Source organism: Anguilla anguilla, chromosome 5 (genome assembly GCF_013347855.1).
Source record: "Anguilla anguilla isolate fAngAng1 chromosome 5, fAngAng1.pri, whole genome shotgun sequence".
Classification (NCBI taxonomy): Eukaryota; Metazoa; Chordata; class Actinopteri; order Anguilliformes; family Anguillidae; genus Anguilla; species Anguilla anguilla.
The window spans coordinates 44606986-44631077 of NC_049205.1; the positions used below are offsets into that span (position 1 = coordinate 44606986).

The window sequence follows — 24092 nt, forward strand, 5'->3', positions numbered from 1 at the left end:
TTTTTTATTTTAAATTCAACCTTTCATTCAGAAAGGGGATTTCTTTGTGTATATTTTTTAAAATATTGTAAAATATTTCACACATCAGCAAAGTGTATGCAATCATTTCTCTTTGACTTGGCTCATATGATGATGATGATGATGATGATGATGATGATGATGATGATGATTATTATTATTATTATTATTATTATTATTATTATTATTATTATTATTATAGAAGTACTAAAAGTAGTAGTATTATCTCCTCTAAATGCAGCATAATATTGTAACAAGTTGATATGTACATTTTTATTTTACAAAAATACAAGCACAGCATTACTAGTCACTGTATAACAGTGCCATGGACTACAGTAAACAAAGCCTCCTTCACCACACGTGCTGGCACACACGCACCCATGTGCGTGCACACATAAATGCAAACAAAAAACAGTATCATTCAGTTTGGTTTCATTGTTTTGGTACAGCCATATCTGTCCAAACTTATAGCAACAGATGTTGCTCTTGTCCATATTTTCTACATATAAATACAGTGATTTGCAGAGATACAATTTAACAGAGTTGACAAATGAAACGGACCAGGGAGTGCACAACAGCAGCCAAAAATGACAAACAAAATCTATACATGATCCTAAAACTTCTTTCAGCATGAACCAAAACTTTTGGTTTTAGTTCTACAATGATGGCTTTATGAATATCCAATCTTTATCTGTTAAATAATATTAAATATTAGCTCTTATCAGAGTATATTGACGTTATGGACATTTTCTGTTCTGGTGTTCGACTGTATATAGCCTGAACAGAAACAGTAGTAATACCCAGTTCTGCAACTTCCTTGATGGGTCTGGCCTACAGAGCAACAAGAAACCACCCAAATCTTCTACATATCCCAGAACAATCCAACCAAGAATTTTTTTTTTCTAGTATACAAAACAAACGGAATTAACTTTAAAATACATGCAATGGTGTGCATTGGCCAGTACAGTAACACACGCACACACGTAAAAGAGCACCTAATGCTGTTCTCTCAGTGATTGCTAGAACTATCATTATATGTAATGCATACATCACAGTCACATTTTTTGTATGAAAAATAACTCCTGTGGTTGAGTGCTTAGACAAATATAGTGTATCAAGCACTGGACAAATCAGCCTTAAAAGAGCTGATTTGGGATGGCTTAATACTGTATGCCCAACTAAACAGTTCTCACTGGATTTTTTTTTCCCCACATAGAAAACCCTTTAGTGCCTTTTCAAGTACAGCTGCCTTTGTTTGCATACAACAGGAGGCACCTGTCATCCCAAGTTCATCCAATTACCAGGCAAAGCCTGTTTCACAGTAACGATGCAGTGTGCAGTATCTATGTAACAACAATCGAGCTGCATCACAAAAAGGCAGTTTGCTCCAGCAACATTTACTTCAGGCCTCGACAAAAGAATAAGGACCAAATAATCAGACTCCGGACTTCAAGCAATGCACCTAGGAATGGTTGTTTTCTTTTCTTGCCAAGGATTCTAAAGAGATCCAACTGTAAGTGCAGTCCAGCAACACAGCACTGCCATTATAAGGAAAGGTAGACCAATCTACTTGAAACTGTAGCCAGGCATGAAGTCAAATGTGCAACAGACGTGTTTAAAATGAAAAAGCCTCACATTTCAGCCATATAAAGAATGTGAACCCCAGCTTCTGAATTTATTTATTTTTTTGCTACTTTGTTATGCAGCATTTCACAGGGACATAATGTTCAATCCGATCCACAGGCACCACCTACTAGAATACTCTGATCAATAAAGAGCCAAAACCCCTGTTTTGTCACCCAATTCCTGCTGGAGACTTCATTTTCTGAAGTCACCTAACTGATCATGGTACATATTCTGGAACACTGGTTTTGGATTCAAATCCTGGGGTGCGAAACTGTTCTAATATCCCTAATAAAAAGGGTAGTCTACTTGGTCACACTTTATTTTAATGTTTATCATATTAGGAAAAAGCCTTCTTACTACATAAGTAGGATTATTTTTAAGCAGGTAAACAGACAGTAAGCACCATGTAAACAGGTAATAAGAGTTTCATTTAATTTATTCCAAATATGTATTTATTCTAACAAACATTTATTTAAATATAAATGCTTGATAGAACCTCATATTAATTCAAAACAACAAGCTTGAACATACAAAAAGTATTTTTTTAAAGCAGTGACTTCTGAATTATATGAATATTTCCAACTCATAGACAGTAAGTTTACAACCTGTTCACTACCAACTTAGTATCTGTTTGATAATTACAGTACTTTCCTACTTATTAAATAGTTGTGCTTATTTAATAGGTAATCAAGTATTTCTCTGTTGTTTAACAGTACAAGTAGGTTCATTAAAATAAAGTGCGAGAAAGTCACCTTGGTAGCTCCTGTGATGATCCAGTTATATATTTATTTAGAACACGCAAGGTATAAATCTGCAAGAATTTTACTAAATAAAGGTGGACACTTAGCAAATAAATTATAAATAATTTTCAGTAACCACAAAATATGACCAGTGCAGACAATCATCACTTCATCCCTCTACTGAGATAATCTCTGATTGCTGACACAGAGTCATGCTGTGGTATCTGGTAAAATGCGGGCACTTCCAGCTCACGCTCAGTTCAAACCATGGTGAGAGAGTATACCAACGGACATGGGAAAAAAAAAACTGCTCCAGTCCGAAGAGTGGTTAAGAGAGAGATTAGATTCTGTCTTCTGATTATTCGTTTTTCTTTCTTTGACATGAGTTCCTTCAGCAGACTCGCATTCTACCTTGTCCCGACAGCTTTGGGACCCTCCGCGGTTTTGGGTTTGGCCGTGGTTTTACCATTGTCCCCTGACTCGGACTTCCTGGTCACCTTGGGGCTGGAGGCGGCCTTGCGGGTGGACTGCGGGCTGTGCACCCCTTTCTTCGGCAGCTGGGGGCTGGAGCTCGGACCTGCCCTCCGGTTGAGCAGGGGGCTCCTGGATCCCTTGATCTTGGCAGGCTGAGGCTGGGAGTCTATGGGCTTCAGCGTCCTCAGGCCCAGGAGACCGCAGTAGTAGTTGCACTGGTGCTGCACTGCAAACTGCTCAAACACCTGTGGGTTCCAGCTGTCTGGAAGACCCTGGTACCTGCAACACAGAGCCTCCATTTAGCACACACAGGCTGGATAATATACTGCTGTAGCTTATCTGAGGCAGGCATACATGGAATTGTGGATTTGATTAGTGTTGTAGTTAAGGCCTGTAAAAATTCCTGACCGTGTGACTTGATAGGCATGTGACCAGTGTTTCAACCCTTATCCTTATGACTTCACTGTAGGTACTCTAATCTCAAAAGTGATTAGATAGAGCTCAGCCACATGAACAATCATACCATCAAGAACCAATTAGAATAAGATTTTCAGCACAGCTGTCTTTTATGGATGAAATAAGGATATTTAGAACACTGCTAATAGAGACAGAATGCAACAATATCCATCTGTTTCACTGCACACTGATGAATAATTTGTTTTGCACAACATGCACTAAGAAACATTGCATACACTTCTCTGAACTGTACATGTTTTAAACTACATGTTCATAATGTAAAAACCTCCATTATTTTTGGATTGCTTTTATGATTTATTGTATAAATATATCTGTTTTCTTTCGATTTTAAGAGGGTGAATGTTCTGCTCCTATAGTTGAGTACAGACAAAATGTTGGCACATATTTACTTTGAAGTCAAGCTTCACTTGTGTTAATTTGATAATTAATTGAGATTAACTGGATGACGGATTGATTAATCAAGGAGTATGAGAACACACAAGAGCAACCATATAGCTCTGGGAGGAGAGAATTACAGGTAAAAAAAGAAATCAATAATTTCTATCATGGGCCCTAATTATAGTTCCCCACTGCTTTTGCATAAGCCAAAAACAAATGTTTATGGTAAAAACTGTAAAAGAAGTAAAAAACAATCAGACATGGACAAAGATTACCCTTTTAACTTTGTGGCAACTCCAGTGTTAGTGATCCTCATCCCAATGCCTGCAATACACAGAACAGATGACCATGCTGAGTTTTTGCTCTAGTTTGTCACACAAAGCAATGTATCTCTTCCTCTGACTCCCTCTCCCTCCCCCTGTCTCTCTTTAATTTTACCTTCCAGCTGAGTGACCAGCAGATTGCCATTGGTCCACTGGTGGATCCAGTGCTGGAAGGCACAGCATTTCTGCTCCACCTCCGATGCGCTCCTCATGATCAACCCTCCTGTAGCGTCCATTGTGCAGTACTTCTGGAAGACCCCAGGGACATCAACTTCTACTGTGGCATATGGGACCGTGTTGGCTGGCCTATACATCAGGTAGCGAGGAAGCATTCTGCGTTGACCAAAAAAAAAAGAACAGAAAGAAAGGGAGAGCGAGAGAAAAAAGCAAGAGATGGAGGAGAAAGAAACAAAGAGAATGAAGACAATAAACAGAAAATCAGCCATCAAGAATATTTTTTTCTTGATAAAGAAACATAAAGAAACTATGAACATAAAACCAATCTGCTCCCCACCAGCATACACACTGCTCCTTCAATATGCAATACCTTTTCTTTAAGTTAGAATCAGTTGTCCCTCAGGATTATGCTTTAAGACACAGTCGATTAGTAATCTTGTGAATCAACATGAAATGAAATATTCATCATCATTAAACTCACTCCAGTGCTGTGCCGAAGTTCTCGATCGCCCGAGCCTCAGCAGCAAAGACTTTGCAGTACTCACGAGCTGTGTTCTGGATTTTACACTCCTAAAAGAGAAATGGGCATTCCTTTAAACATTGCACAGTAAATCCATCATGGCTCATTTTTAACCAGGGATTGTTTCATATATATTTCTGTAGTAGTGAAGGTGACAACGCTTCATTGTTTTCCCACACTGCTACATGTGGTAATTATTACTGACAGAAGGCTTGCCTTCACACTGATCATTGGACTCAACTAGAACAGGTTAAGAGCAATTACCAGATTAAAAGTAAGATTTCTGCCCTTCCTATTTCCTGCTCTACAGTAACAGACATACGAACAACCAACTAGCCTATCCCTGAATAAAGTTGTATGTATTATATATATTTGTTTCAGCCTATACCAGTAACCTCTCTTGCACTGGAAACTTCTACTGTATCCAATTTGTAACAGCATTAATAGCAACAGTAATAATGTACCACATGCAGTAGAGTGGGAAAATAATAAAATAGTGCCACCTACCCTCTGCTACAGAAATATACATTGAACAATCTCAAGTTTAATCTTATTAAATGCCTTTATTTGTTCAATGAACTGAAATATTGAAATTATTTCTCTCTCCCTCTCTCTTTCTCCTTTGGTGAGAGAGGAGTAGCCCACTTCATCATTTCATTTATCTCTCTCTCTATCTCTGTCTCTCTCTCTCTATAAAGACAGTTTTATAGCATTATGAAATCATGATTTCCCTCTCTAATTCTCTCGCTTTCAGATTATAGACCACTCAAAGCTTCTGCACTGTGGTGTCTGATGTACTGACTAAACAAACAACAGATGAAGAGCAGCCAACATTTATCTACCCATTTCTCCTTTTTACGGCAGAACATTCACTCCATTTGGTGCCTACCTTTTTGGTGGTCTCCAGGTTTATTTCAGCCAGACTAATCTCATCTTTGGAGCTATAGGCGATGGGGTTCCGCACTTTTATGATGCAGCTGCTGCCAGATTCAAAGACAGGCTCCAAGCCGTAGATGACCTTCACCCTGCAGGCCTTGTGGGTGCACCCCTCCCCAATATGCGCTTCCTGTATCATGATGCGCCCAAAAAACTTGTCTCCCCAGTACCCAGGGTCTGCCAGTCCTTTGGCAAAGATCATTGGGGTCATCTCAATCTCCTCTCCCACTGCACAAGACAAAAAGGCAGGAGGTCCTTACACTGTGTCTGGAGGCAACAGTGGAACAGTGATCAATGCATCATTTTATAATCCAAAAAACAACAGAATGTTTCATTTTACCTTCTAAGTCCTCCCTCAGAAGAAAATTGGACAATACTGAGGAAGGAAGGGAGGGAGGTGAGAGAGACAAATGAATCCTCTGTACGGTAAGAGATATCCTAGAAATTCTCAATTTAGAGTGAATTTAGGGAGGGTACTGTGTGACCTACTGTCTGCACTGAGTAAGAAGTCGGTTGTGTCTGTCCCATACTCATTCTTTATGGAGCAGGTATACACACCACAGTCTCTGCTTGATGTCTGAACGATGGCAAGTGCCACCTGACTCTCGTCTCCCGCACTGGAAAGATAAACATTAGCTGGGGGGATGTGGGAAACGCAGACCACACACTCTCACATCGCCCAAACAAAGGATTGCCTACATTTATATAGTGGCTTTGTTCGGCCACAAGAGGTCTCCACAGTGCACACACCCACACCTGCTTGTACAGTACATGCATGGCTATCCAGATGATGCAGTAAATGACAAAACAGATGTAGATTCGAATTAAAGGGTCCAGACTGCGAAGGGAGTAAATCATCCAGTATGAGTTTGCACAGTCCCCATCAGCCTTCAGAGTCGATGGAGCCCAATCTCGCTCTGTCCATGCCATGGCCTTCAAAATTACATGGGCACCCAACAGCATTAGAGTGGCAACCAGCAAATGATGCTGCTAGGAAATACATCCTGGAGATTTAATTAGTTATTCATCTTTGGTACATTACTATATATTAACAGTACAATGTATGTCTTATAAACCAATACTGAAAATGTCAAATAACGCTGTCTACAAAAGCACATGTAACACCACCGTGTAATATGACCATGTTGTCCAAAAGATTTACATGTCATCATCATAATTCTGAATAACAAGTTCCAGATGTATAACAGCTGTATAACACAATGTTCATATCAGTGTTTGTGCTGCCATTTACAAAGCCTCTACCAACCGATCAGGCATTTACCTCCGTTTAACCTCAGCAATCTCCACTTCATCTCTGTACCACTTGATCGTGGAGTCACTGAGCACATTGAAGAACTGGCACCACAGCTTCAGGTGTCCTAAGGCATCTGGGAAGGGCTCTCCCCTAATCTTTCTTATAACCTGAGGAGCTGGTGGGAAAGGGAGGCACAACATTTAAAGGATGTATAGTTCCTAATGTTTAACCAGCATCCTCTTTGTCAACTCTGACACACAAGTGCACCCACCACCCTTACCAAAGCTTGTTGTTCACAAATCTACCTGGGGAAGACACTGACCTTTAAAAGGGTTTAGGGTCTCCTTCTCTGCTGGCTTGTCATCTGTCTTAGTGGAGTCTGTCTCTTCCACCAGCTCTTCAGGACGCTTGGGTACCTCCAGGGTGGCCTTCTTGCGGTTGAGGTGGGGAGAGCGTCTCTCAGTAGGTGGGGTCTGTTGCCCCGTGCTGGTCTGGAGGAACGCTGACTTCCTAGACTGGTTTGGTGACATGTAAGGCTGCTCCTGCTCCTGGGAGAGCGTCCTCCTCTTCTGCAACTCCTCCTTCTCGGCCCCCTCACTCACCTCCCCTTTCGATTTGGCGAGGAAGATTTTGCGGCGAGCCCCTGAGGCCAGCTCCTCAGGGGTGGCCGAGGGGATGAGGGTTGGACTGTCCTTCCTTCTCAGCCGGGGACTAGTCTCGCAGGATGGGACGGCTGGTGGGCTCTCTCCCCCTGTTACCTCTTCAGCCTGCTCCTCTCCTGATGGGAAATTGTCCACCTGAATGGCAGGAACCGCCATTAGGACTGGAGCCTCCAGACCGGAAAGACCCTTGGCTGCAAACCTCCGCAGTGTTGTGGGACTCAACATGGGTTGCTCTGGGCCTGCAAGGCTAAGCTTCTCAATGGCGGATTTGTCTTTCTGGAGTTGATCCACAAAGGATTGAGGCTCTACAGTGGTCTGAGACTCTTTCTGTGGTTTTTCTTGCTCTAAGCAGGAGATGAGTGGTGGTGTCTTTTTCATTAAGGTGTCACTAGAGGACACATCTGTTGTGTCCGACTGGCTGAATATAATGGATTCTGGTGGCACACCTATGACTAATGGCTTAGCAGGCTCTTTGACATCTGTAATCTTCTCACAAACCGAAGCAGGAGGGCCGATGTCCTCCTTTCCCACCAAAGAAGGACTTTCACACCTTTTTTTCAAGTCCACATCAGTATTGACTCCATGAACTAAAGGAGATGTTGATTCAATTTCCTTTACCCTATCTTTAGATATGTTATTGCTCTCAGGAGGGCTATCTGCACTTATGACAGAAATAGGAGGAACCACAAAGGTGGGAACTTTAGATGATTCTTCCACTGCTGGTTTGCTTTCAGTTGGGTACTTTACTTTGTGGGGCTCTGGGTCAAACCAAAGTACACTGTCTTCACTGAGACATACATTAATAACTGGGATAGAAGTTTCATTTACTGTCTTGTCAATATTCTTCTGAGCAGCCTTTTCCTTGGGCACTGTCTGTTCTTGATCTTGCTGCGAAATCTGCTGCGTTGAAAGTACCTCTTGTTTCCTGATGTTCTCTATGATGGAAGCTGGATCACTTTCCACACTGGCTATGTCCAAAGTTGCGAGCAGCTGTGGACCAGATTTTTCATGAACAGATGTGTGTTGAGTTGGTGATTCCAAAATATATGTCTTTGGGACACAAATTACTGTTTCTTCTTGTGGCAATTCTGGAACAATGCATTCTGGATTGGGAGGTGTGAGATGTGGTGTAACAGTAACATCAGGGATTCTGGGCAGTGGAATATTCACTTCTGGCACAACTGTCATTGTTTCTTCTAGTTGTGAAACATCTGGAAGCTTTAATTCTACAGTCATTGGTTGGACAGTGATTAGTTTATCAGTGACATCCTTCCTCCATTTCTCTTGCATCTCTGGAATTGTCTCGACTTCCATTTTCTGAGCTGTGCTCAGTGGACTTTCTTTCTCCCTCATTTCAACATTATCCTGCACCAAGTCAGAGGAATTCACCTGGGATATACCATCTTCACTTTCTACCACATTCGTCTTTGCATGACTGACCCCTTCTTTTACTGCATCCGTGTTGACTGTGGGTGAATCTTTATACTCTGCCGTGCCATCCGGGCCTCCTATGTTTTGGGGGCCCAATTTCTGTTGATCAGCCTTGGTATCCATGGAGATTTCACCTGATCCCCTGGAATGGGGCTGCACACTGCATGGCGGCTCACTGGGGTCAGTCTGGTCATGATCATGTAGGGTATCCGTTTCACCTACATCTGTTGTGGCCTGCCCCACAGCAGATGTAAACACTCCTGGCACTTTGTCCAGCTCACGTAGGGGTGTGACCATGTTCTGTACAGAAGATCCTAAATTCCACTCTGTCTGCATATGGTCTTCTGCAACCTTAAAGCACAAACAACAAACAAACACTGTATTTTCTCACTGTATATATATGCAGTACAGGTGAAGTTGCAAGAAATATGGAAAAGAAGTTAGAATAGTCCAGCTGATGGGCAGTTATGTTAACAGGAGAAGACCAGGAAGAAGGATAACATGAGAGGCAGAAGACAAATATGTTGTGATGTCCAGGAAAAGAAACCACCGTCAAACTGCAATACAAATACAGGAGGAACTCAATGCAACTAGAGAGAAGCCAGGTTCCCTGTGTACAGTGAAAATGGAACTACGATCTGATGGTCTAAAATAATGTTTATCTGCAAAAAGCCACAGAAACTGGCCCACTTGTATTCATTGATGATATAACTGTTGATAACAGCAGCAGAATGAATTCTGAAGTGTACAGAAGCATCTTATCTGCTCAAATTGAAGCAAATGCTGCCAAACTCATTGGATGGTGTGTCATCCTACTGCAAGACAATGATCCCAAACATCCTGCTAAAGCAAGAAAGGAGTTTTTCAAAGCCAAAGCTGGAAGTCTTGACTAGCCAAGTTATCCACCTGCTCTGACTCCAGTCGAACATACGTCTCATATGCTGAAGAAAAAATGTAAAGCAACTAGCCCCCAAAACAAGCAGGAGCTGAACTTGGCAGCAATACAGGCCTGGCAGAGTATCACCAGAAAAAATACTCAGCACCTGGTGATGTCTATGGGAGCAGTCATTGCATGCAAAGGATATGCAACAAAATACCACGACTACATTTATTTAAGTAACATTGATATGTCCCAAACATTCAGGTGTCCTGAAATTGGGGGCTATATATTTAAATATACATACATATATTTTTATACCATGGTTTGGATAAATACGCAATTCTTAATGGGCTGACAGCCGTGCATTATATTTGTTTATAGGCATGGAAATTTGGGTACTTTGCTTCATTACAGTTCGAAATCACTATGCAATAATTGTAGGCTTAATAAATCCCAAAATAAAAGGAAACATAACCATAGCAACAGATTTTATAAAAGGTGATTCACAAAACCAACAGGTAAGGTTAAATATGTGGATAAAAAGTTTTATTATACAGCGAATATCTTAGTTGCGACACATTACATCTAACTAAGCATTTTTGTGGTCAGGGGTGCAGTATTCATTAAGTTAGGCAACATTAACGCAGCTTAGTTTCGTGGATTAAAGTAAATGACAAAGCTGTCTGTCTGCTCATGATACCGGTAGCTAAAAGCATCAAACCAATGATTAATGTGTATGTCATTTTTTATTGTGAAATGTCTTTTCTCCTGTCTTGTATTTTCTGATAGCTGACAGTGATAGACAACTCTGTATAATCAGAACTCTAGTGTGATCAACCATTAGCAGAGGAACTATATTTATCAACTATATATAAGTGGTGGATGTGTATACATAATGGTCTTAGTTTCAAACTTGATTAAAAGTTTTGAAAATACCTTTTTATATTATTTTTTCCCATACATTTTAGTTGTAGTCATGGTATAAGAAACATAAACCACTCCATGCCAGTGCATATACAAGAATATATGGCACGTCATGGTCAGCCGAGACTTTTAGCCTTGGGGTGTTAACCACCCTGAAATGCCATATATTTTTGTATATGCACAGCATGTCATGATTTATATTTTACATATAATGCATAGCACATACATATCAACATCTGCTTTAATTTAATAGAATTCTGCTGTTTCAATCAGCAAAAATATTACTCTCCTTTGAAAAGGTGGTACAAACTATGTATGCTGAATTATCACAAGCAATGTGAGCCATCATAAATACTAATTACAATCAGGGATGATCCCCTTAGGACTCCTCTGAAATTCAGACAACTGTCATAAAAAAGTTTTTTCTGATCAATTTTGGTAGGTCTGTATCTGAATCTAAAGATATTTTACTTGAAGTACAGTAGAACTGTTTTTGCTAATGTGCCATGATTTACTGCATGTGACAAAAGATGTGCATGATTTGTAGTGGAGCAGAATTTGACTGAGTGAACTGAGCAGCACAACATTCTGTGCCTCTTTTAGACCAGGGAAAGTTGTACCCAATAATAAATCAATATGCAAATAGTAGTGAAGAGTAGTAAATTTAAAATAATTTCAGTGCTGACAAATACTTGTTTTCATAGATTTAGCTGTGTTTGTTCAAGCTGAATGTATATACGCTCTCAAAACCGAGTTCAAAATATATCGGTTTCATATACTTCTAACAATAAATACATTATTTTAAAGCTTCACTGAAAGTGTGAAAAAAATATAGTTTTTCTTCCAGATACAGAATCGCTTTCAAGAAGCTTCTCATATTTTAGGGGTCCATAAACCCCTCAAAAATATGAGAGCCAAACTGAATGCTATAATTTCTCTATAAGGTCAATAAGTTATTTTTCCTGAAGATCTTTGTTGCTACCATGATCCACACCTAAATTTATATCAAACAAGCAATTGATAAGCAGATAATTTAAACTTATTTTTTTAAAACCTACATAAAAAGATTAAGAATTCAAGATATTTCCTTGCTGTGAGTGTTTCCACATGTATAGCTGTGTTCAGTGACTGACTCTACTTCCATAATTGTAAAATTATTTGACCAATCAAATACACTTAATTATTAATTCTAAAATGTTGCCAGGCTGATTTTACTGTGGTTTGCAAGTGTTACGTGAGGGTACCTCTTTTGCAACCAGTGTCTTTGAGCGGGGGTCGGGAGGGGTAATTTATATGTACTGTCAGTATTTCACAACAGTACCTGGAGCACAAGTGTGCTTCACAAGTGTGCCTGGCCTTAGAAAACATGGAGTCCTCAGAAGACATGTCACATGAAGTCACCAATGCCTTTCAAGTGGTGTAATTTCTTACCATTATAGGTTTAAGTGCATGATCCAGTTCCTTCATTTCGTAGAACTCATTTTAAATCTCCCTCACAATCAGTAGTCACTATAACAATTTGCAGAGTGAAAGAGACAAGTTCAGTGTGCATGTGAAAGCTAGAAAGTCTGTATTGCCCTCCAGAAAACATAGAAAGTAGATCCAAAGGAGCATATGCCCACTCAGCTCACCTTGAATCAGTGCGGCATAATCATAATGTAACATTATTACACCAGCACTGCTGTTCATTTTAATTCGGCTCAGTCTGCACAGATGTAACAGATTCTTCATTTAACGCTCAGCCACGCCTAGCCCACATGGAGGCCGAGGTCTAGATACTTTAATGACAAACTGAAAGAAATGGAGAAGAGTCTAAATATAGTGGCATGACTCTCTTTTTCCAGCTTGGCGTCTTGCTTTGAATGCTGTCAGCCAGTGAGAGAGCGGGGGGACTGTGCTACCAGTGGCAGTGTGCTTCCTTCCCCAGCCCCAGCTGCACGTCTGAAGCACCTCTCAATCATTTATGTAACAAAAGAACAGTGGTCTGTTGTGGTGCATGGGGGGTTCCCTTCTGCTCGTTTATACGCTGCATGATACCGTAGCTCTTTGCTCTCAGCAGGGCTCCTGGTCTAAGCCAAAAGAAACAGATTCTCTGTGACTGGAGTGGAGACATGGTGCAGTAATAGTGACTACATTCATTTATATGAATTTTTATCCAGGTTTCTATGCATCAATTTCTAGCTACAGACTTAAAAATCTGGAAAGCTGGATTTCTTTTTTGTCATGTGGCTTTTTTTTCCTAATCATAAATTTGTGACCTCATGGAGACAAACGTGAGTGAACATGGCCAGTATTACCGTTAAATTTTCTTAAAATTAATTTTCCTCATTATTTCCTACTTTGGAATGGCCAATTATGTCCATGCTCCAATGCTCATTGCAACTTACATTGGGCCAAAGATAACAACCATGAGTACCTGATTGATCAGCAGTGGTTGCTGGTGTGTGATGAGACATTGTTATTCCAGCCAGGTGAAACCCTCCCACCCTTGGCCAGTGCAGTTACAATTATGTGTTACAATGTGGTGTTGTAAGCCACAGTCAACATTGGCATGGTCAATGTTTGATACAATTATTTTCTTTCTGAATATGAATTATAGTGCTGATGACTTTTGAAACTGATTTGACTCCATAGTTTCTATCAGTCACCCATATTTTATTTGATATGAACCAACTGCTCATAGTAAAACAATTTCCACAGGGCTCTGCATAAAATTACAGTTAATAATTCAAGTCAGTGTTTAGAGTCTAAAGTCTGAACACCATTTCTATTACAGTGCCATAAAGTGAAGTATAAATAGAAATTCAGCCCTTACAGCACAAAAAACTCCTGAAAAAAATGTGAGAAATGTTCTTAAATTAAAGTTAAAATTAGCTTTAGCATTAAATCCTTCTTCCTACAAATACTGTACATTTTTAAATTCTGAAATGTTGACACTGCCAGTCAGGTCCACAACCTTCAACATGTGCATAAGTGGCTCTATAAAGTGGATTTGGAGTGAAAACTAGCTAGAGCTATTGTACTAAGTCATTAGTTATTCAGTGTGCTTTACTAATCAGTTTTTACTCAAGACCCACTTTATACAGCCACAGGCTGAATTTAGCAACCCTGAAACAAGAGTCTACTGTTGTGAGGGCAGGGTTTCAGTCTGTCCAAAGGTCTATGCTACTCACTGCAGACCTCATTCACTGCAGGGAAGCCACTTTCTGAAACACACTAAAGCTGCCATTAATGCTTTCTTGTGCATGCTGATATGATATCTGACCGTTTAAAAGACCATTAACTGCGCAATCTTGAGAAACCAGATAGAAATTATGTTCTTAGCAGATACACAACTGCAGGTGTCTGATAAAGTGCATACAACATGAGCATATCACCATGTAGTCCACGCAATAAAAATATGTGAGCATCTCCTAGTAGGCGTGTCAGGATAAATGATAAGCTCCGGAATCTGGTTACACAGGGAACACTCCACCGCAACATGGCAGAATGTTTCAGTCAAAAGGGTAAACTCTCATCAAAGAAGAGGTGTCGCTTTCACAAATGGAACTGGGAAAATTGCCATATTATCCTTTCTGACAATGCTCACACAACCAATGACTATCTGTTATTTGAATAGTTCTCACATGACAGTAATTGTTGCCTGAACATGCAACTGTCAACTACTCCAAAAGAGCTAAAGAAGTGATGGAAATATGTCAAGAGCATTACCAAGACGCGTACAGTCCTGCTGAGGTGAGAATTTTGTTAACTCTGGTCTATTAACCAGAGTAGCTAGCTAGCTAACGTTAAGTAGCTTGCTAACAAAGAAAAGGTTAAATATAGCATCTAACATTCTAACATATTCTAAATGTGCACATACACCTTTCACTGAACTTTCAAAATATTTGTATAACTAACTATATGACATAGATACATGGCAATGACAGCATGTATTATGTTGCTAGTTAGTTAGGAATTATTTATTTGGTGTGGGCCTACATGCTCCATGGTTTATGTTCTTAAATTGCTGTATGCTTTACTTCCTTATTTTTTGCAGTAGCAAGAAGCATAGCTAGATGGATGTCTTAGCAAAACAAGGCAAGTTTTGTTTTCTTGAGCCGTTGTTCACACTAACATTGCAAAGGAACATTTTCATTAATTTTGCTAGGTCTACGTCAAATTGCCAGAGCAACATCTGGAATGCTGACTCTGGCCTCTAAGCAGTAAAGCTCCTTTACATTTCGGGGTACGACTCATCTGCTCACTAGGATGCCTGCATTCTGCCAGCACCAACTGCACAATAATTGTTGTCCTCCGGCACAATGAATGTGCAGCTGATGGACTGCTGAGTGAAAAGAAGTGGCGGGGAAGATGAGCGCTTGTCTGAGGTCTCCCAAGTAGACAGAGGACACTGCAGCAAAGAGGCGGACCTACAGACAATATTGGACTGAGTTCAAGTAAGCCGAGGAATGACAGATTGCTTTTGTGCCCCAATATGAAACATCTTACGGTCATCTAATAGGATCGGAGCATATAGCTGATGAGCTTATTGAGCCAGGGCGACGTCTGATTTTAGTAAATTAACTTTCCATGCAGGGAGGTTAATTTAAATATTTCAATAAATAATAATTGGCAAGGATTTATCTTTCATATTATGAACAGACCTCCAAAACTTTCATAAGCTCAAATGGTTCTCATGAATGCTTGTGGTTCCTGCAAATCCCATCCCACAGAGGCTAATGCTAACAAACCACAGCAAGACAACTTGTAGTTCCGTATTAAGCAAAAAAAAGCACTGAGGTAAAACATTGAGGTCAGGTGCAAAATGTGTGTGAATTTGTTTTAAGAGCGGTGAGACACCCCACTTACTTTCACATGGTCTTTTAATCCTATGTAAACACAACAGATGGAGACTGAAACTTGTATGAAATTAACACCAGGGGGCCTAATGGAATCCCTGTGTCATATGTCACTCCAGCCTAGTGAGAGGAAGGCCATGTGTCACAGTGACATCAGTGAAAGGATCATTCAATCTGTCATTCAGTGAGACAGGAAGTGACAGAAAGGAAGTCAGATCTTGCACTGTGAGGTGACACACACATAAACAAACACAGACAAATGATAAATATAGTCTTTCTTTCTTCCAACCACTGTTTGTAAAGATGCTTCAAAGTTACTTGAAGATGGCGACTCTCTGGCACAGTCTGAAAACTATATATGAATCCCCCATAGGGCTGTAGGTTTAATTTATGACTCTTTTTGTACTCTGATCCCATCTCTATATTTAACCCTCTGTGATTTCTGCCTGTCTGAAATACGTGAAAATAAATGCAAAAGGAGGGTAGACTGTCTGGTCTTCTAAAACAAAAAGGACTGAAGTTGTCCAGCATTAAATGTTCTTCCTCCCGTGCAATACATAAATACTGCAAAATGTATATGTATGTGTACACAAATATTTCTTAAGAACCAGATTACAAAATCCATCATCAAATTCAGATATAGCGCAATGTAGCTCAGATTGTTAGCCACTACAAGCATGCTAATACGATGCCAGTAAATTTGTATTAAATTCTTTTACATGTCAAAACTGATTCACAATGTGCCTTTTTTTGACCTTTTTTAGTTCACTGTAAGGCTGAATGCACACTTTAGCATAAAGCAAATGTTATTCTGTAAGGATAACTGTGGGAGCCATTTTCATTTGGTTCCTATTATGTGATTCATTTCTGCACAAGATATGCAGCCAAACATAATTAAGCAAATACAATATAATACAGCACAGAATATTACTTCAGAATCAATGGGAGAAAAGTTGTATCAGATTCTAGTAATAATCTTTCTGGTAAAACAAAGTTGTCGGAAGTCTGTCTCTTAAAGGTGAAGGTAAATCACCCTATGGGGGTCAGTTAAGTAGTCGTGCCCCCTGATATGACACTTTTTGCGTGTCCGGTGCAGGCCCGGTCCAAGCCTGCATGAGAGAAAGGTTTATTTTAAGGCACTGCCACTGGTGAAGAATGTGGGCAATGTAAAGAGGTGCTCCCCTGCTTTCTGTTTGAGACTCATATTCTCTCTCTCTCTCTCTCTCTCACAAGAACAATTGCTATGGCATTTCTGTTTGAGGCTCGTATTCTCTCTCTGTCCGTCTCTCCCTCACTCTCTCTCCCTCTCTTTCTCTCTTTCCCTCCCTCCCGCCTTCACTCCCTTCCTTCTCTTGGTGCTTTCACTGACATGGTCACAGACAAGGTTCAGTTCCTATGTTGTTGCAAATAAGAAAACCGTTTAACTGCAGACAGTTAAAGCACAAACTAAACAGAGGCCTAGCATGCTGCCTTTCAGCTTCCACCCCTGTTCTTTCATTCAGTGACATCAACAGTGATTCAACCACTGTGTTCCCAGATAAAATGTTGCTCTGGTCAAAACATGTGATACCCGGGTCGTGAGACGAGAGTGCGCAGTGAGGCTATTCGGTTTCTCCTTTGCAACGCTATCCATTTGGCACCTCTGCAAGCATGGATGTGGACATTTGATATTTTAACACAGTTGAAGGCATAACAGACTTGACTCACAACGGGCCTCTCATTGCCACCTTTTGTAAAAGCAGATGGTGGATGGACCCCACATTCGCAAATAAACCATGGCAGTAGGCAATTAAGCCTGGAGTTCTGCTCATTTTTGGACCCCGCTCTTTTCCAGGGTGTGTTACGTGGCATCTCGGCCAGGCCAGGTGTCAGTCAGCTCAAGTCTCGTCATGCCAACGCATGTTTGTACCCGTTATAAATAGCTGTCAAGTGCCTGCTACTCTGCTGGTCTCCAACCAGCAAAACTGCCCATGAGCCCTGAGAAGGAACCACTAGATACTTACCTCAGAAACCAGTGGCACTGCAGGTACATGTGGAGCCTCCAAAGCACCGCCCGCTTCCTCTGCCTGCATCTGGCCCCCAGCTGGTCTGTGCAGGAGGTGGGCTGCAACCCCGGCCATCTCCCCGGGTTCCTCAACCACCAGAGCAGGGCTCGTGGAAATTGGGAGCCCAGGTGGAGCCTCCCTCAGGGCTCCTGAGGGAGGCTCCACCTGCTCCTCGGTATCCATCTGTATTATTTCCCCTACAGGTGTTTTAAAGTCCTCAGCCTGGCCGTCCAGTCCTCGCCCATGCATTTTAGGGTCAGGTTGTAATGGAACAGAAGGCGGCTCTTTCTCCGCGGTGGTAACATGGTTTTGTTGTGGGGCATCATCGGCTGTTTTGATTGCATCATTGTTCTTACTCCCAAAGAACATGTCTCTGATAGAGAAGAAGACTGAGGAAAGGGAACCTTGGCTATTAGGAGGCTCTGGTTGCTTACTTGCAGGTTTCTGGGCATCTGAATGTACCTCTTCCAGGGGTGCTGTCTGAGCGACCTTCTCTTTCTCAGGAAACACTGCGACATCTACTTCCATCACCTCCTGTTCTGAGTCCTGCTTATTCTCGCATTCCTGTGACTTCGAGGACTCCGCAAGATACTGCGCTAGGCTCATTCCTCCCTCCTCCCGCTCATCCTTCTTGCTTTCCTGCCCCTGTACGGTTCCACTGCTAACCTCTCCACCTGCCACCCCGTTAGATATCTTTGGTCTCTTTGTGGCTAAGGGCTCCTTGGTTGGGCGCCTGGTGGTGGTGACTATCTCCACCGTCTCATAGATGTACGTGAGGTCCTGGTTGCCGTTCTCCTGCTCCGCCTCCTTTGTCAGGTCTGAGATGGGCGTCACCCTGGCGTCGGCGGGGAACCCGTTGGGTATCTCCACGGCAGCCTTAGGCTGCTCCGTCCCCTCCTCCCTAGCCCCGTCGTGCAGCCGTGCCTCGGCCTGAGTGCGCGCCTCGGCCTCAGGCTCCCTGACCCGCGGGACAGGAGGCACCCGGAGTCCCGGCTCGCTGGGTGACCTGCGCTTCCTGGGAGGGCGCTCGGGGGTGAGGGTGTGCGGCTGCCCCGGGACCGTGGCCTGCACGTTCTCCTTGCCCCTCTCCCGTCGCCGGCTCTCCTCCAGCTCCTTCCGCTTGCTGTCGGCCTTCTGCTTGAGCTTGTTGAAGAACTGCTGGTGGATCTTAAACTCGTTCATATCGCCGACCTCCAGCACGCCGGAGCAGGAGACAATCCCTTTGCTGTTCCGGGCCGATGCCTGGTAGATGGCCGCGTCTTCGATCGTGCAGCTGCAGTAAGGAGAAGAGCTCACCTTGAGAGGACGTCACAAATTTCCAAGGAAACAAATGAAGTCACCGGAACTGTTACTGAACTGATGCTAAACAGTTTAAGTGAAATCAAGACTTACTGGGTTCTATATGGCATGATTTTGTAAAAACCAATTCAAATGTTTTACATACAGTGCCTTCGGAAAGTATTCAGACCCCCTCACTTTTTCCACATTTTGTTACGTTACAGCCTTATTCTAAAATTGATTAAATTCATTTTTATTCTCATCAGTCTACGCACAATACCCCATAATGTCAAAATGAAAGCAGGTTTTTAGAAATTTTTGCAAATTTATTAAAAATAAAAAAATGAAATATCAATAAGTAAGACTATAAGAGAAGTCATGCTCACTTCTATTGTGATGTCAAAATGCCTTCATGCCGACAAAACCTCCCTTTCATTCCCACCTCCTTAAGCGACAATAATTTGTGAGAACTGTATTAAAATACACAAAAAGGATGTTCTACAGCACCAAAGCTTTGAAGAGAACCAAACCTTTTCATCTATTACAGCACGTACTTGTAAATGTGGAGCGTATGGACTTTTCCATTGCGGAATATTTCATATTTTGGAAGGCCACAGTATCGGTCCAGCTGCATATCATCTTTGTACCAGGTCAGTTCAGGAACTGGGTAACCTAAAAACAGACATCGGTATGTTTAAAAAGTTCACTATCTACTTTAGAACGTATCTGAGGCTGGTTGTGAAAATCGTGAAACAGTGAGTTTGGACAAACAAAATTGCAAAGAATATGGAAATTAACCTTTCAATCACAAATTAATGAGCTTGTAATGAGGTGTAGTAATTTCATTATGGGGAATGTTTTTTTTACCAATTAATAAATACAAAAGTTATATAAAATATTGTACTTGTATTTGTACATTTGTTGTACTATATTGTGCATTATTCATCATTTTGGAATGTATTTGAACTTACATGCAATATATTCACTCACCATGAGTAAGTTTAACTGTAAGTTATCGTATTAAAATGAGGAAGACCTTTGGGGCAGTCAAGTTAGACTGATCTGCTAACAAACTTTGGTTCTCAGTAGGTTACATCATCATTTTAGGACTGAACAGCCAGGCAGTAAAATGAATCCCACTTGACTTTGATTTGATTTCTGGATTTAAAGATGTATCAGGATGACTTTCATCAAAGCCTAAGTAACCCTGGTCAAGCTGATCAGACTATCCTTAGTGACTGAAGACCCTTTATACATTTTTTGCTAAATAGTCATTCAACATTTTGAGTTAATATATGTCAGGGCATGTGAACATAACCAGTCCTTTTAAGAAGCCATTTTAATACCATGCATACATTTGAAGTTGCCATAATACCAGGCATACATTTGATGTACAAACGCACACAGCTGAGCAGTGGAAATTGCTTCAATACCTGAAATCTCGCAGCTGAACTTGACGTTAGAGTCCTCGGACACGGCCTTGGACTTTAAGGTAGTATCAAACGATGGCTGTGTCTCCTCAGTCAGCTGTGCCATCACACTACACAGTGTGCTCCTGGAAAACAGAGAGGCCTTCAAAGAGACTGCTTTAAAAGCTTGTCACATAACACACGTTGGATTCAAACCACAGGGTCCGCAGTTTCGCCAGTACTTTTCCAGATCAGTCATCCAATCAATAAAATCACATGGGTAAGTGAGAGAAAATGGTCTTAGGGAAATCAACCAATTAAACAAAATAGAATATATAAAAACGATAATAGTTTTTGTGCATCATCTTAAAATGTGATGGGAGAAATGGGTGGTTGTTAATTTAGTAATAGCACTTAGTTAAAGATGAAAATACTTCTTACAAAGTAAGAAAACATGAAACATGCACAGGAAAACATGCACTCTGTCAAGCCTTGAGTGTAAAGCATTTGGAGAGACACTGTGTTGATGCAGGCATTTTTAAATATTGTATTCCCCAAATAAAGAAAAAATTATCCCAAACAGCTGTAAACAATCGGTTGCAGTTAATTTTTTTGCGTTGCTTTAACAGAGCTTCAGCTTGTATGGCGGTTCAGCCCTGTCTACTTCAGCCTTATACAGAAAAATGTAATGATCTCATAAATACTATTACCTTGTTCAGAATAAGTTGTAATTCTTGATTTCCTATCAATTACCTCTTGGCACAGAGACAAAATATATATTAGCATGGGCGTCAGACAAATGGTTCCTTGTTAGGACGTTAGTTTAAATGAATGCTTAAAAAGTATGGATTACCTCGATGGCTTGTAGCAAGAATACCTGTGACTTGTGTAGCTATGCAGAAAGGAGGCAGACATAAGCAGTTTATCAGGCACAGGCACATAAAGCTCTTCATCTCAATGAACTCATATACGAGCCGCCATATTCTCTATACAGCATCATGAAGTATCTCTGTTGCATTCTTGGCTGTTGGCTTACAGCATTTCTCAGCGTGTCTCAGACAAGCAATCGGATTCTAAATTTCTGGCCACATTATTTCACTGCTTTGCAGTGTATAAAAGTAAAGTCAATAGTCAGTTTTTTCCACTGTAATAAAGCGGAACTGTAGGCAAATTTAGGCAAAATCTGAATAACCCCGACAAAGCAATTCATTAACAGCCATGTACAACAAAGATACTTGTGACACTCTTAAGCAGGCAACAGCATGTACATCGCTTTTTTTGCCCCATATGAAATATTAATCATTTTTTTAAAAAGGACACATGTGGTTTTAATGCATGAAAGATCCAACACATTTCTACAGCATGCAGTGCACCTTAAAATGTGATATATATCAAGTTTTCCCATTGAAATTCCCTGTAGTGTGTGCCAAATCTGTTTATCTGCAAGCAATCACCCCTGTGAAAATGAGCTTGTAAACTTATTTCTGGTCATTAGAAAATGATGTTAACAAATGTTAACAAATTTGGTCCAAACAGTCTAAAATTAAAACACCTGAAGGGGATGGAAAACTATGCTTCTAAAAGTCCATTTGTTTGACTAGAACAAATTTAGGTTTTGAATTTCAGGATAATTATAGGCGGTGTTTTTAGAAATTCTGAAGAATTCTAATTTACAGCTACAGTCCCAAAATTTTTGACTCTCGTCACTGCATTAACTGTCAACCAATTAACAGGATGTCACTTTTCTACCAAAATATAAATTTAACATGATTGTAAAGTACAGTATATGCCTAACTAATTTAACTAACTAATGTTTTGATACCAAAGGCAAAAAGTAAGTATGGCGCATGTGTCTGTCTGTCTAATATCCTTACCCAGTAGTCACCCATAAATCTTATTGCACATTTCAAAACATTCCATGTACCAGTAAGTGGTGGATGCTGACATGCCTGGAGTTGGATTTAATGGCCACCAATGGCCATTAAAGCCTACCACATAGAGGAGGGGGAACTGAGGGGCCAGCCACCTGTATGTAAAGATCTGTAGAATACATGGACTGCATTCTGTAGAACTGAACCGATTTTGGCTCTACAAGGACAGACCCTGTGAAGAGCCAACCTTAGCCAGCCCCCAATTATTGTTGACACAACTCATTACATACTTTCTTCCTTTGAAAAATGGAACTGAGAACAATATATTTAACAACATTTGATGTAACACACCAGCATATTTAAACTTTTAATAGACTGCATAGTTTTGGCATTATATATAGCGAAAGCATATATTCATGATGGTATCATTTTATAATGTAATATCTGAACTCTTTACCTGTGGCCACCAATAATTTTAATGAGATGGAGGCTTAGCTCTACTTCAATTATTCACAACAATTCATTCCTGAATCTGTTGCAGGCACTAATCATAAAAATGTAACTTCTAGAAATGTTTGTGACAATTCAGAACATACATTTGTGTTTTATTGTGAGTTTATTTATCATCAAAGACAACAATGTACAAGAACTAATTAAGGCTTGTATAGTATGGGTTTGCTTCAATTGTGAATCTCATTTAGGCCTGCGAGTTTTACACCTGAATGTGCTTTATACTATTTCGTTGGTGGTGTTACTGTCGTGTTTCTACATTTTCCGGAAGCTTATGCTGTGAGATTAAGTTTATTTTAAAACAGCTGACCTTCGCATGGCCACTTTATTACAAGCCATGTAAGTGTTCTCTGTCAACTCCTGCCTTGCATTTGAATTGAAGGCGCAGACTGTCCCTCATGGAACAACCATTATGGCTAATATATAGTAATACAGAATTTGTAAGGGAATCCCTGAGATCATCTGTTGCAGCAAACCACGTTTTATCGATTAAACTAGGCTACGTCCGTCCAGTAAATAGCAGGGACGTGTTCACATATAACCAAAGCAAGGAGCCACCAGTACTCCATCGCTGGACTACAGAAGGAAGTGAATGCTACCTGTTCTCCGGCCGCACGTTCAGCAGGTAGTTTCTGGAATCGGGTCTTCCGCTGGGAGGGGGCATATCATCCTCATTTATACTACCCAGCCGCCCGTTGGCAGAGAAAGCACGAGTCATCGGCCTTCTGGAACTCATTTTCAAGGTTCACCTGCTACCACAAGTCGTAGAATCCCAACAGAAGCAAAAACGTCTTGCGCGCTGCAGCGGTCGGGTGTCTTGACGCTTAATAAAAAAGGTTTTAGCGTTTTCTGCTACGTTCAGCTGAGGGGCAGCGTCACTTATTGTTCAGACAGCAACTAAAAGACAGAAGGGAACAAGTTTGGAAAAGAAGGGAAAAGATTAGGGATGGAAGATAATTGGCTATTTCAAAACTGTAAACGGCGTAATTATTACATTTTTAGATATATAAAAATAACGCAGGATCTTCTGGTTTCCCTTGACCAGGCTGGGCAGTTCGGCAATATGAAGATATTAATAGGCTACACGTTGATCTCCGACAGAAATTTTACGGTTTAAAATGTATGTCCATCTACAAAGCATTTAAACCATGAAATGTTTGTGGTGAATGTAAATACCTTTCATAAATCAGAATAAATACAATCTTTAACCAGGCACCGCTAAATAAACTTACCATGCATATGTTTCTGGTTGTCCCTTTTGAGTTAGCCTGCTCTCCCAGCGCAAGGCTCTGCAACTGTCAATCAAACATGAGCACG

At 40.8% G+C, this 24092-nt stretch overlaps 1 protein-coding gene across 3 annotated transcripts; it reads right to left on the reverse strand.

The window, feature by feature from the left end:
• Nucleotides 1–276: 276 nt before the first annotated feature.
• On the reverse strand, nucleotides 277–24092 carry LOC118226708 (alpha-protein kinase 3-like). Of its 3 annotated transcripts, XM_035416514.1 has the most exons (15): nucleotides 24008–24092; nucleotides 23375–23672; nucleotides 21248–21286; nucleotides 20419–20540; nucleotides 19540–19657; nucleotides 17666–18980; nucleotides 7247–9368; nucleotides 6952–7099; nucleotides 6159–6286; nucleotides 6010–6045; nucleotides 5623–5897; nucleotides 4695–4783; nucleotides 4152–4369; nucleotides 3989–4037; nucleotides 277–3137 (listed from the first exon to the last, which is right to left on the reverse strand). In XM_035416514.1, exons 2-15 carry the CDS (start codon nucleotides 23509–23511, stop codon nucleotides 2792–2794), a joined length of 5142 nt encoding a protein of 1713 aa, XP_035272405.1. In that variant the 5' UTR covers nucleotides 23512–23672; nucleotides 24008–24092; the 3' UTR covers nucleotides 277–2791. The 3 variants fall into 3 exon arrangements, with proteins under 3 accessions (XP_035272405.1, XP_035272406.1, XP_035272407.1); XM_035416515.1 differs by lacking the exon at nucleotides 21248–21286; XM_035416516.1 differs by lacking the exons at nucleotides 21248–21286; nucleotides 23375–23672; nucleotides 24008–24092 and adding an exon at nucleotides 21105–21232.

What these genes read in the sequence shown, in the direction of transcription:
- LOC118226708 (XM_035416514.1), bottom strand. Translation starts at nt 23,511, where the DNA reads ATGAGTTCCAGAAGGCCGATGACTCGTGCTTTCTCTGCCAACGGGCGG. An exon ending in CATACGCTCCACATTTACAA is followed by an intron (nt 18,981 to 19,539) that starts GTACGTGCTGTA and finishes TCCTTACTGCAG; the next exon opens with CTGCACGATCGAAGACGCGG. An exon ending in AACTTCGGCACAGCACTGGA is followed by an intron (nt 4,370 to 4,694) that starts GTGAGTTTAATG and finishes TGGTCAACGCAG; the next exon opens with AATGCTTCCTCGCTACCTGA.